This window comes from Dermacentor andersoni, chromosome 2, assembly GCF_023375885.2.
Source record: "Dermacentor andersoni chromosome 2, qqDerAnde1_hic_scaffold, whole genome shotgun sequence".
Lineage (NCBI taxonomy): Eukaryota > Metazoa > Arthropoda > Arachnida > Ixodida > Ixodidae > Dermacentor > Dermacentor andersoni.
In genome coordinates this window covers 125,454,221-125,468,494 of record NC_092815.1, presented here as the reverse complement: position 1 = coordinate 125,468,494, position 14,274 = coordinate 125,454,221, and the positions used below count along the sequence as shown (strand labels likewise).

At 44.9% G+C, this 14,274-nt stretch overlaps 1 protein-coding gene across 9 annotated transcripts in view; it reads right to left on the bottom strand.

Moving 5' to 3' along the window:
• The window catches only part of LOC126541152 (rho GTPase-activating protein 23-like), a 151,766-nt gene that overhangs the window by 41,682 nt on the left and 95,810 nt on the right, over nucleotides 1–14,274 (bottom strand). For 6 of the 9 annotated variants that reach the window (XR_007601632.3, XM_050187824.3, XM_050187826.3 and 3 more), the window contains 5 exons: nucleotides 13,168–13,260; nucleotides 10,569–10,766; nucleotides 7,208–7,394; nucleotides 2,864–3,033; nucleotides 624–926 (listed from right to left, as the gene is read on the bottom strand). Coding sequence is in view for 8 of the 9 variants with exons in the window: in XM_050187824.3 (XP_050043781.1) it covers nucleotides 624–926; nucleotides 2,864–3,033; nucleotides 7,208–7,394; nucleotides 10,569–10,766; nucleotides 13,168–13,260 (951 nt within the window). In the remaining variant the exon portion in view is untranslated. The remainder of the gene's footprint in view (nucleotides 1–623; nucleotides 927–2,863; nucleotides 3,034–7,207; nucleotides 7,395–10,568; nucleotides 10,767–13,167; nucleotides 13,261–14,274) is intronic. The other 3 variants (XM_050187830.3, XM_050187829.3, XM_055076513.1) reach the window with 3 other exon arrangements.

Below are 14,274 nucleotides of genomic sequence, written 5' to 3'. Positions count from 1 at the left end.
CTCCTAGCTAGCTCAAATGGTAGGGTGACTACCCAAGAAAGCTGTTGGTCCCAGAGTCAATCCCTGTACCAGGAGGATGTTTTCTTTAACTGCAAAGGTTTTCTTTCTTTCTTACTTTTTTTTTCTTTTTAGAAATCCATTTCAGTTTTCTTCGTAGCTTTGTGCTACTGTTGGGCGAACGATAATTTTTCCCACTTCCCGGCTCTCATTTCGCACTTGCTGGTCACAATTGGAGGGCAGCAGCTACAAACAGCATACTAATAAGCTATGTTGCTTCCCGTTTTTATTTCGACATTAAAATTGCATTTCTTTTTAACAGGCTATTTCCACACTTACGACAGACAGTGTAACAAAAAGAAAAAGGATCCCAGCAAGTCCTTTCCTGCCATGGCATTAGGGCAACTCAGAATGAGTGAAAGAAAAATACAAAAAATATAAAAGAAATAGGAGACAGGAATTTTTTCCTTTGCTCATTCTCAGTTGCACTAACATCAACACACACTGTCATGAAATACCAACTCGCCCAAAGTGCAATGCTTGTGAACTCTACCATCATTTTCCCATACACCAAAAGTTGTGCAGAAACACTTCAAGAGGTAACGACGTTGAGCGTCCCATCGTACCAGCGCTCGAAGGGCAGCGAGACGTTGAGCGCCCTGTGGTACACGGGCAGCGGCGATGAATCGCGGGTACAAGCCGGCCAGGGGGTCGGGCAGCTGCCGGAAGAAGGCCTTCAACAGGCTGGAGACCACGTGCACGTCACCCCATCGAGGGTCGGTCAAGTCCAGTGGTCCGCCAGTGCCATTGACTGTGGCAGAGAGGGCGGCTACAGCAGCACTGTTGCCCGGGATGCGATACACACCCACGGTCTCCAGGCCCTTTGCTTCCACGACGCGGCAGCACTGGCTCACCAGCCATGGGACATACTGCACAGGCACAGGCAGGCAGTGTGAGCCAAGCTGAAGAAGTACTCAACCACTCTGCCTGCACCCCTAAGGGTGAAGACCAACTTCCAGTTTCCCATAAGCTACAGCGCATTATGAGAAGCGCAGTTTCCCATAATGATACAGTCAAACTTCTGTACAATAGAGAGATTTAGCTTGTCCATAAAGGTATTACCGTTTGCAAAATGCGGGGTTACCACAGAGCTGCATGGCAGCAACAGCACTGGTAGCAACATCTTCTGACGCAGTTTAGCCAGAGGAAAGGCAAAGCTTATACAGTAGAACCTTGTTAATACAATCCCACTTTGTATGATTTTCTGGCACCAGCATTCACGATGAAGAACACGAAAAAATGACCCAATACAGTTACACTCTTTTTTTTTTTTTTGCTGGTTAGTACGAAACCCAATGAACACAATCTCTTGGCACCAATGTTCAGTACATCGCCAAACTGCGATTGTATGGTACGTTTTCTGGCTGCTAGATCCCGATCCCATATAAACAAGAAAAGGCGCAAGGCACAGGTGACCGAGAGTGGCAGGCACCCACCATGGCAGCTTCCCCACAGTACTCCCCTACTCATGCCATATGAAGATGCCAGCATGCGCTCAGTTTCCTTTTCTGGTGCCAGTTAATCTCGCGGTGTGTCGCACATCACTCTGACAGCGTTCGCCACGAACCCAATTGTGATAGGCATCTTCACCAATCCCTGCACATGAGTTGTAGTGCCACTGCAAGCAGACTGCATGCTCTTAATAGGCAATAACCCAAATGCACTCCCTTTCTCATGTTCCAATCTTTGAACATGCATATTACAAAATACCTTTAAAGCAGCACCAGTGACTGTGCTAAACAATGTAGTGCAAGCGGACCTAATCTGAGACATTTTCTTTTTTTTCTCCAACATCCTCCTTAAAGGGACACTAAAGCAAAACAATAAATCAGTTTAGACAAATAAAGCATTGTTTGAGAACCCTGCAGGCAGTCATTTCAAAATAACAGTTTGATTATTAGATGCGAAAATTAAGATAAAGTATCAGTATTTGAATTTTGCGCCGAAACCCCGACGGCGGCACGTCAGCGTAACGTCAGTGATTCCAAAGTATGCTTTCGCATTTTGGCCGCATTGGCTGAGTAAAGGTTCCTGAGACTTGCCATGTTTAATATTTGGTTTCTTTACAACGCAATGTAATCAATCTGTATCGCTATATAATTAGGTAGCTCCTAAAAGATGCCATCAAAATCCATGACGTCACAGCCACCAGGTGCGGGAACGTCAGGGAGGCGTCGCCACCCGTCTTTCGTTCTTGCGCTTTTTCTGGCTTACCAAGAGTCTTATTATGGTAAGAGTGGTGCTTTTGGTGTTGTAGAAAGGTAATTTGCTGATGCAGAAGAAACCATTTTTCTCTTTAGTGTCCCTTTAAGCTAAGTTCGTGCCACACCAGTACTATGGGTACCAAACTGTCGAACAAACGAGACAGCACATTGACATTTGAACCTTTGCTGGAAAGAAATGCAACAATTGTGAAAACAGTGAATGCAAGACTAAGTCTCATTCATTTCTCCACGAGAAGATGACTGAAATAAGTTATATCTGTCGCTATAACTTCTACACCGACTTCCAGGATGATGATCCCCATGATAGTGTGCGTTACGTTTTGCTTTCATTCTGACTAGCGAGGCAGCATGAATAAACAAGGCTTTAATTCTTTAATGTTTCCTCTCTCGCAGGCTCAGCGCTATTTTCCATTAAAATGCTATTTTGTAGCAGGATGGCGTACAGGACCACTCTTGGTAGAATTCGTTACACTTGGCACAGCTGTTCCATTACTGCACCATAGTCACATTTCTTTTCGACACTAGCACGGCTGCAAGTGTTCGGGAAAAGTGAACAATTGAGTTGCTTCTGCGATCTGCACCTGATTCTCGTGGGATGGTGGGCATTCGTGCAGGGGCACCCCTATGCTGTGCCCCTTCGGTGGGAGGGAAGCCAGCGACCCGTGGAACTTCTTCCAGCCGTGCACCACCCTGCCTCGCCACATGTGCACTGCCTTCAACGACGGCTCATCTGCAGCAACACCACAGGCAGCTGTGTCAACAGGGAACATCATGGAATCCATTTTCAGCTTAACCAGAGTAAGGCAACATACACAACTCGGCTGTCTCAGCTGTCTTTCGCTCGCATTGTCACGTGAAAAAAATTAAAACAGTGGTCAAACAAGGCACCTTTCCAGAGCCAACATTACAACAAGGGTTGCTAGCCCTAAAGAGGACAAGTGCCTGTATCAACGAGTTGGGTCTGGAGGCATTCCTTCACCTGCTGAGGTAGCTTAGGCTATGGCATTGCGCTGCGTCAAGGTCTCGGGCTCAATCCCGGCTGTTGATAGGGGTGAAGTAAAAATGCTCATGCATTTAAATTTATGTGCACATTTAAAGAATGCCACATGGCCAAAATTAATATGGAGCCCCCCCCCCGCTAAGGCGTGTCTTAAGATCAGATCATGGTTTTGACACATAAAACCCCAGAATTAAATTTTAAGCATGTAGACATATTCTTTGTTCGACCATTGTTGATCACATTGAATCCACATCTTCCTGTGCATATCGCTCTGCCTCGTTCGAACAATTCAATGCAAATTGTTACGAACGATGCTCAATACATCAAACGATATTAAAGACTGTGCAGTCCTAACGTAAACAAATAATGCAACCTATGTAGGTTAGCCACTGTGATGCACTAAAGAATAAAAGGTACAAATTTATATATCAAGGTGTCTACCAAGTTGACATTTTCAATTTCCCCGAGTTTTCCAGGTTTTCCCTGAGTGCCTTTGCAAGATGCCCTGAGTGACACAGAACTTTGTTTTATGTCCAGTTTGGCTGATGTCATGTCACCCAATGCTGTCACTGTCTAGTAAGCATGCTAAAAAGGTAAAAAATCAACCTAATGCAGTTTGAATAGTAAGGAGTAGTGTTTATTCCATTCAAAATAGTAAACTGAAGGGAAGGGTTAGTAAAATGCAAAGCGAATAAAATATATTCCAAAAATAATAATAAAGCCCATTGCAAATCGAGTAATAAATTTTCAAATAATAATAAAAAAGAGATGCATACAGAAGTAAATATATTTAGAAAATGAGCTATTTCTATCAATTGATAGCAAGCTCATTGGTATTAGGCGTGAACTTTGTCATAAGTGAGATTCTCTCAGCAGCTGAAAAGTCAACCTCAACTGCCTGCGCACAATGCCTCAGTGTTGCGTTTCACTGCTTTAAAGAGTTCATTTCAGTTAGCATGAGGGACACTTGCATTCAGGCGTCAGGCAATACTTTATTTTTTGAGGTCAAGCTCCTTGAACGAAGCAGTGGAAGGCTTCCTTTCCCGTTCATTCCTCAAAGCGTAGGTCCTTTCTGTTCTCGTCCTCGTTCAACAGCGCGTTCACCTCCCAAATCATTTGAAGCATCCTCTTGGTCGGTTGTACAGTCAACGTCTGATTTTTCGAACTCCCTAGGAGCCGTGAGAATGTCCGAAAAATCGGGCAGTGCAAAAAATTGAATGCATGTCTTTTACTGCCCTTGAGGATTCAAATCGCCACAGGCACATCTGAAAAAGCTCTGAAGGTCTGCCAGTGCACTTATTAGGCATATCGGTGCTCGCACTGTGACAGAAGACGGCAGGTGGACGCGTGTATAATTAGGGAATACATACTGTGTCCAGTGATAATTGCCCCTTCCCACGCTTGTTAAGCTTCACCGCAATACTTTACGTATGCTTCACCGCGTAACGTTTTTGTGCTGAGGCAAAGCTGCCATTTGAAAACCGGCATTATGCAATGCACTGTGCTTTCTAAGATTCAAAGCCAATCGCAAGGATTACAGAGGCGGAGTTGGTGCCATTGATGGCATTGGCGAATTCTTTCAATGATAAAACACGGCACCGAATGGCAAGAAACTTAAAAATCTATGGGCATTTTGCTGAGCTAAATTGCGATAGGCAAAAGCCTATCTATGACTGCCTCTGTTGCTGTTGTCTGAAATGTTTTGCGAACGGATGCCACGTTGGCCGCAAGCATGGGATGCAATCACAGCCATATGGCTGCAAGGTTTGTTGCCAATGTATGCGAAACTCTACGCGCATGTCCGCGCTCTCCCACATGCCCACTCGGACAGCGCTACTGGCATGGTGCCTCCTCTCCTTGTTCCCCTCGCCGGTGATCAACACTTTCCTGCATCTACCACGGACTGCACCCAGACACTCATGAGCCACTAAAGGCTTACACCTTAATAGAGAATGTCGAAGCAGCTAGGCCTCGCGTTGCCACAGTGGTGGCTATGGTTGCCAGCAGACCTGCGTGCAACAGCGCTGGTTCGAGGCAGCGAGATAATCAAAACGGTACTGTTGTCTTTGATTATTACCGTTCCAGATCTGCAGCCGCAGCAAAATGTCTGGCAAATCGGAGAGCGAAGAGTTCTTGCATCCAAAATTTCAGACGTTCTTGTATACATGGACTCTGTGGGGTACGTGGTGGTGCTGCGAAGTCGTCCTCATTATCGGGCATGTCCCAAAAATCGGGCGTCCCAAAAATTGGTCGTTGATTGTACACTGGCAACCTCCAGACAATGACACGGCTTCAAAGACAATTCGTTATGATTTCTCTCTTTTACTCGAGCCAGCATTAGGGCTACTTTCGTTCCTTTTCAATAATATGACAGCTTATTTTCCCTGATAGAACCAAAAATTTCCTAAGTTTTTCCTGGGTATATCCAGACTATTCAAAATCCCTGAGAATTCCAGGTTTTCTCGGTTATCCTGGTTGGTAGACACCCTGTATATATCACAGTGTATACACGAAGAGCGTTCTCAGCTATGCATATCTTTAGAAGGATTAATTTCAGAGCTTTATGGCAACCACAAAAAGACTCGTCTATCACATTTTCTTCATCACACGTAACTGAGCATATTCAAATGAAATTGAGACAAGACTTAAACCATGTATTTAATAAATTCTAGGAGTGTGCAAATATCGAATAGTAGATTTTGAATTGAATTTCGAAACAAATAAAAAAAAAGGAATAGATATTGAATCAAACATTGAATATCTGAAAACTTTTCACAAATTTAATGCTTATAAATTTCAGGCCAGAAAACAGAGTGCTGCACATGCTTTGGAGTCTGCTAGCATTGGCATAACAAGAATGTAGCAAGCTATCAGTAACTTAGGTACATAGAAGTCAAGACACAGTACAATGTTTCCTTATTGAGGGGGGTACACAAAATTAGTATGCCAGCACTGATTACAGCTCAGTTCCAGTATATGAAGGTCTGGAAAATATTAATTATTTTATCACTAGAATTTCTGTTGAACAGAATGAAGGGCTTTTCTTTTTTTCTGTGAAACTAATCAATTAGGGACGTTCTGTTGTACTGAATACCAATGCGGTTCTCAGTTACCTAGTGAACCGGTGTTTTGCAGCAATCTTTTAATTATTGCATAAAAAAGTTTTGCTTTCCAGTTTTTCTCCAAAATACAGAAGGGCTGTGCCAACCTTGCAGCAAGTGCATTATGTAAAGCCAATCTGCACGACAGACAACGTGACCATGCATAGCTGGCACCAATGGTAGATTCTGGCCGTTCCCTCGGCCGGCGTTGCATTATCATTTTGATTGGTCCTGCTGACCAAAATGAACTTTGTACCAACATAGGTGGCCCCTGCCTATGGAGCGCCATTCACTGAAGTGCGGCATTTGGGTGTTGTGTGTACAATCCTGCATCGGGCTTAGGTCGAGGAGCACTCGCACTGACAAAGTGGACTACCGCGTCACCCGGGGTGGCCCGTCCACAGCAATGCATCTATGAACGCAGTAGCTGTACGTGGCAATAGTTATAATAACCTGACATCACTCCTGTGTGATTAGATAGGCAGCAACACTGTGAACCAATTTCACCACTGAAGTTTCAAGAGACAGACGTTTCTTCTTGACTCTTGTTCACGAACAACTGTACAAGAGGTAACTTTAACTGCACTTGGGAATTATAGCAGGACTGATGACTTATCATAAAAGTGGCGCCTATGGGCTTCCAATATCACCATGCAAGAAGCATACTCTGCATGATATATCTGCACCATCGCATTTACCTAGATATATGATAGCAAATAACAAATGTCATCAAGTTGACCCCCAAATAAATTACAGTTATCCTTATACAGGAGGCAGCAAGGAGTGTGGTTTAGGCTGCAGAGGCAAGCGGTGTAGTAGCTCACCCCCGAGGGAGGCCCGTCGGGACTTCACCCGGGGTGATCCTGATGTGGGCGAGCGGTGACGCAAAGCCAGCTTGCGAGGTGCCGGCCGCAACACGGCTGGTGGAGCGTTGCTAGGTGACAGGCGATTCTGCTCAAAGGCCTGCGCTTTCTCCAGTACTGTTTGGTCACTGCGCATTAGCTCCTCCACCTGCAGTGCATTCAGGTGATGGTTGCATGCTTCTCGAAGCAGCAGACACCTATACATTCACCCTATCTTAAGGACACCTTCCTTCTTTTTTTTTTTTTAAAGAAAATAGGTCTGAAAGTAGCCTGAACATTACAGTTAGATACAGTTACTTGGAATTTTCTGGCGTGACGCCTTCCTTCATTTGCCCAGCAACTCATTTCTTCTTCCTCAATTTCATGTTGTCTTCTTTCTTCCCTTCTTCAAATTTGTTTTCTTTGACTCATAACAATGCAAGATAATTAAGAGCTTCTTCTCTGCCACTATTCTAATTCCACTAATGCCACTATTCTAAACTAATTTCTTCAGAAATTTATCTGAATAATCTATATTTAAAGGGACACTAAAAGTTACCAGAAACTCAAGTTAAAGTGGTAGAGCAATGTTCTAGAACGTCTAAAGCGTCAATATAATCGCGAACAGAGCTTTAGTAACCGAGAAATTGAGGTAAATGCATGACACGATTTGAGACCCCCCAGCGACATTCCGGTACTAGCCCGATGACGAAAGCACTCCTCATAATTTGTGCTACTAATACTCAACTACTCGTATTAAAAATATCATTTCATTCGATTATAAGACGGAAAAAAAATGCTACTTGTCTACGTCTATTCGATTCTAAGAAAAAATAACATTTTGACGTTACCCTTCAGTAATATGGCTGTTCGAAAGGTTTCGTTTTCGCTCGACTCTGCGCCGCGCACGCTTTGGAGTTTCAGTAGTTTCGTTATCGCGTCGTGCTGTGAGGGTTCTGCTGGCTCGCGAAACTTTCATTTGGAACAAGCAGCGAGAATGCCACGTCCATGTGATGTCGTGGGAAGCCCTCGTTGCTTTCCCGCTCCGGAGAGCCGGTGTCGAGGCCACCGTCGTAGTACGCAACGACGCCGGCAGCGCGAGCCCTCAGCAGCAGGTCGCGCTCGTCGGTGCTCAAATCGCTGAAGTTGAGCCCACCCTCGCGAGCCAATCTGTCGGTGTCAGGGTCCATTGCGACGAGCGTCGAAGTTGGCGTCATAGAATGAAGTACCAGCTTATGGGCGTCTTGCGCTGGAGTTTGAGGTATAGTAGCGGCGCCTGGTGGCGGCGCGGGAAACGACATCTGGGTCGTGCCAGCTTGGGTCGTATTGAGCCCTGGCTGTGGTGAAGCACGTTTCTAGGCCGAGTTTTGCGTCGATTCGCACTTTTTTCTGCCCTTTTGCGAGTGTGAAAAGGCTCGTTACTTCTCACAGACCATGCCGACCACGCTGCGAGCTCGCCGCAGCCTATAGTTTAACGAAAACAGACTCTCCGTGTGCCGTGGGACGTAATGCTGGGAGCAGAAGGAATCAGTGATGCCGATCCGGAGAGACCTAGCCCAGCCTCGAAAAGGCGTCACCGTCATTACTTCTGCGTCGTGGGCTGCCATGAACAAGAACGCCTGAATCCCAACATCAGATTCTACCGTTTTCCTTCAAGGCCTCAGGAAGTGGAGCGTCGGGCGCGCTGGATAGCTGCAGTACGTCGCGCTGAGTAAGCGAAACTTCGTGCCATGCTGACTGCTTCGCCTGTCTTTAAGCTTGCTTGATTATCTGCGTTCGAAATTTCGGTCTTTTGCACCTACAGTACCGACAGCAGACCGACATAGCAGCAGGCATGGCTGGTAATTCACGATTCGAGACCCGGCCACAGCGACAATTAACAATTCGACCGATGCGAAGTGGTGAAGTGTGTGCAAATGAGCACAAATGGTCGGGCTCATTCGATGACAATTCACTACTACTCTACGAGCAGCACAGGTTAAGAGAGTTAAATGCGCTCATCCTTGATCTCAAGCCAGCACGTTGAGGCAGCGCAGCAGGGCAATATTGATTGCAGCACATCGATGTTCGAGCGCTGTCATTAAAAGCTACATCAAGCGAGCAGCGCACGAGCTCACGCTGCAGCGCGATTCGCACGCACGTGCGAGCTCACATGCATTGCATCAGTTTAGCGGCATGCAGTCAACAAAGATTGCAGGAGGCCCGCCGTTTGGCGGCATGTCGAAAGACCGCTGCCGTCGCGGCGCGTACGATCGTGCGCTCGAGCAGTTCGTACATCGCGGCGCGTACCGTCGTGTGCTCGAGCAGTTCCGTACACATGATGTCTGCTTATCGCTGCTGTGGATTCATTTATAGCACACATTTCCTCGCGTTTGCGCGCCTGAATCTAGCAGGTAGCGTGCAAACCTTACCTGTAGTTCCACTTCGTACGCGACTCGCTTCACTTGAGATTGACACCGTGCTAAAACTTCGACGCCTAATTCTTGAACGGCGTACATGTATTCGGCACTGCATAATTTCTTGCCTTTACGCAGCGTGCCACCCCTGAAAAAATCTTCGGCGCCCGATATACGCAGCAGGCCGTGCTACAACACAAACGAAAGTGGCGGGTCCATATTGTAAACGTGCTTTCCGAAGCAGACGACCGAGCTTGGTACGACCCATTTTAGGACAGAGGGCGCTTTTTAGCACCTTTCTCGCAGCGTCCCCTGGGCAATGCAAGAGCCCCATGGTCGCGCGTTTCTCCTTCCGCTAGCCACCATACTCCCGCTTTCGCTCTGCTGTCGGCTCTGTCTTGGCTCTGTTTCTGGCCGCGCGTTTGCGTTTTGCGCAGAAAAGCCGTAGCGCCGTCTGCGGACGCCGTTCTACTCACCGATGGCGCAACGTCACTATGAGACCATGATGTCAGTACTCCTCGATCGGAGGGCGGGCGATTTGAACTGCGCTAGAGGTACGTGGACGCTTCAGAACGCATTTTCTCTTAAAATAAGTCTCTCCTTGGCACGAAACAAGCGTTTCGAGGTTTCTGTGATGGTATTTCAACAGTCCACGTTGACTTAATAGTAACCTTTAGTGTCCCTTTAAATATCATCTGACAATACTTTTACTTCAGCTACTTTGTAGATATTTCTGCAAAATCTTTTGAAAACTAGCCCTTTATTTTTTACCCTCTTCTTATGCTCAATATATGTCCTTTAGTGAGATCTTTCATGATGTTTTTTGTCACCTTGTGCTGAATATACTATACTCGCTTTAACATTGCACTGTTCTCAAGAAATAATTTTGTGTTCTTATTCACAAGAGTAAGGAGAAACACAGAGACAATGTTTAAAGATTGGCGAACCTCAGAGTCCTCGGCGGTGATCTGCCGGAAGGCGTCCACCCATTGCATCATGCGGGTGTGGTTGTCAGCCTGGAAAAGGTACTCGGTGCCTGACTCCATGCGGAGGCGAAACACGTGCTTGCGCTTGGTGTAGTCGCGTGCCACGTCGCTCATCGAAGTGCGTACTGACAGACGTGAACCTTCGGCAAAATCTATGGTCTGCATGAGGGCAAATGATAAAAAAAAAAGCATGCAACACATTGTCATACCAAACTACACTATAACAACTACAGTGAAGCTCCAATATAATGAATTACCATAAATAACAATATAAATGTAAAATGTTTTCTTTGAATATCAATGTCTATGAATAATATGCTTATAATGAATGCCGTATTTACTCGCATAATGATCGCACTTTTTTTGTCAGAAAGATTGACACAAAATCAGGGGTGCGATCATTACGCGAGTTAAATTTCCCGCAAAAAAAAAAAAAAAACATTTTTTTCTTCCCACGTTTGCTGCGGCACACCAAACAAAAATGGCAGCCGGCGAAGCAAGCCGAACGCGCCGAACGCGATATTTTTTTCTTTCCTCGAGTACATTACGTGCATTGAAACAGTTTCTCCCGTATCAGTAATGAATAATATCATTAATATCGGCAAGTTTGCGGCAATAACGTAGCCATGTCCACTTTGAGGGGACAGAAACAGATGAGCGCTTAGCTGCCAGTGACATAGAAACACAGGGCCGGCATGCTGCGGAAACTGCGGCATCTGTCTTCACTACTATCCTAATACGGCACGTTTCTGCTAAGGGTGGGTGAATATCTTAGCCGTGTTACAAGCGTCGGCATATGAATAGGGTACACTTTTAACGTATCACTGTAAACGTGGCTACTATCGTTGCCGCTCGCGATTTGTTGCGTGCCCACGAGTGCAGATGAGAAGAATCGAAAGGCACCTTTTTTGTTGTTGTTGACCACAACCATTATAAAGCCTACACATAATAAAGGCAAGTTTGGTTGCAGCTTTTTTTTAGTCATGGAAGTGCAGAAAGTGATGAAAGTAATGAAATGAGGCATCTACTTAAGAATGTTTGGTGGGTGCAGACCGTTTAGTTTGTCTTGAAGAGTCGTTAGCGTAGCATTTGACAGATGGTAAGCGCGATCAATATTAGCTAGGCTTGGCACACAACATATCGCTGCGGCAAGTTCGGGGTGCGATCATTAGACGGGAAATAAAAAAAAATCGAATTTTGACGACAAAATTCAGGGGTGCGATCATTACGCGAGCGCGATCATTATGCGAGTAAATACGGTATTGTATGTAACAAAAGTATCTTTGTGTCGAATGCAATTTCGTTTTAACCTTAAACTTTCAACTTATCAAATGACAAGTATTTGACCATGTGCAGAAAACTTTTATTATAATTAAATGTGTACAGGTAGCTTAGTACATGAAAACTTGTTATTTAAACATTACTAGTGCATGCAAAAGTGGTAAATAAAAAATGTTCTTTAGCAATCCAAGTCAAACAAGATGCAAATTTCAAAGTAAGCTGTAGCTAAATGAACACCGACTTTGCAAATAGCCATAAGAAAGCTTTATATTTTCGTACTGAGCACCATACCTACCACAGGAAGGTGAGCAACTGTTGCACGTTTGAGTTTAAAATTCAAGTACAGTTGAAACTTGATTTAACGAAGTGATGACCATGCTGGAATTATTTCGTTAAATTAGGAAGTTCGTAAAATCGAGAAAGGAATTTTTCGGTCCTTCGAAATCTAAAATTGTAACGTAGCGACACGCAAAAGCTACTGTGGCACTGTATTTGCCACTAATCCCGATATCTGTTGCATAAACCATGAAATAATGAAAGCAACCATCGCCACCCATAATGAGGCAGTGCCGAGTTGGCTGTTCCGTGCATGGGCGCGGCGTGCAGCCTCGTCAAAATAAAGCTAGGGATGTGACCATGTCGCCTAGATGTTTTAACGCGATAGTTTTAGAGCGCAGGCTCAAAGAAGAACCCGTCTGTGTCAAAATGAGAAAGAAATTAGCGGTTTTTTACTTGCATATTTCAAGAAAAACTTTGTTAAATCAAGTATGGCCAAGTTTGCTTCATTAATTCGGGCTGATGATAACATTGAATCCTATGAGTACCTGCTGGGGAATGGAAATTCCTTCGTTAGATAGGAAACTTCGTAAAATCGGGCTTCGTTAGATCGAGTTTTAACTGTATAGTAACTTGCTTAGTATACCCAACACAATGAACAGTTTCGCAAGCTAGGACCACATCCAAGGCTGCCCACATCGGTTTATCGTTTTCTGATTGCATATGGCTCTACTTTCAGGTAGTTGCAGAGTGTCTCTCACACACTGGAACCAGTCACGCTGCATTAATATACCTGAACACAACTGCTAGGAAATGCCAACATTGGGTATTGCTTATGTTGGTTTCACAGAGCTTTTATTTCCAGATGCAGGTGCCATTTGCTGCACCAGGAATATGGTTCTAAGCACCACCTCTTCTATAATTTGCTGCATTAAGCAAACCGAGCAGGGGGTTCAGCCAGGGACAAGGCACTTTGTTATAGTGATCAAGAATGCAGACACACCATCAGAAAGCCCACCTTTCGGTCTTTTAGTATGTACACCTTGTCACCCTTGAGGACCACCCAGACAGGCCGCCAGGAGCGGTCGCTTGACCTCTGCATCGGAGAAGATGTAAAACCTTTTTTGACTAAAGACCACAGTGAAGAAAGCCAATGCTAATGAATTTTAGCCGTAATGGCACCCTATCAGCACTGCAAAAGCATGGCCGGAGCTATGAATGCGCTATCTAGCAACACCATAGCTTGCGAAACCAAAGCTCAGGACAGCATATTGCGCATAGTCTCAAATGCAAGGAAGACAGCCATATCTTGTCTGGGTAATTTTCTGTTGCCGAATCTCACTGCCACGTCCTTGTACAGCTCATAGAAATGGAAACTCCAAGCACTGCTATACAGTAGTCCTCAAATCACTTCAACAATTTTGACACTGAATTTTCAAAGAAACGGCTGCAAGAACACTTCACAAAATGACAGCTGCCAGGGAGAACGGGCAGTTGTAGTCAGACAAACAGCTACCCAACCTCTGAATTTACCAGGGCATTCGTGAATAACTGCTTGTTTTAAAAAATTATAGAATGTGAGTAGCACAGTCAGGAATGCAGCAAGTGTGAAGTTATACTGCCAATCACAGGTGCAAAAGAGGACAGTCCAGCTGAGGTCGAAGACCTGCAACTCATGTACCATATTGAATAAATTTTTGTCTCAGCAAAAGAATAAACAAACACTTAAACAAAAAACTTTCCATGAGTTTTTTCACCGGACCCAAAAAGGACATCAACACGAGCAAAACGAACACAAGTTTACACTCTCCCGAAACATTAGCCATGACGAATTTCTATGATTGCTTTACATGAAGTAACACCATTCGTTCACTCTTCATTCTTTGTAAGCTCCTTATACACAACAGATGCTAGCACAAGGTGCATGAAGGTTATGGCAGAATCGGATCTTTGAACACAGACCAACACCATAGTTTCACACTCAATATGTCAACCTAGATCCATGTAAATGTGGTAGCAGTTTCACACCGCTCATCCTTCCATACACTTTTCAGTTCTCTTGCTTCACATACTGCTTTGTCCAGTGGAAGCATCAGGTGTGAAGAGAGAA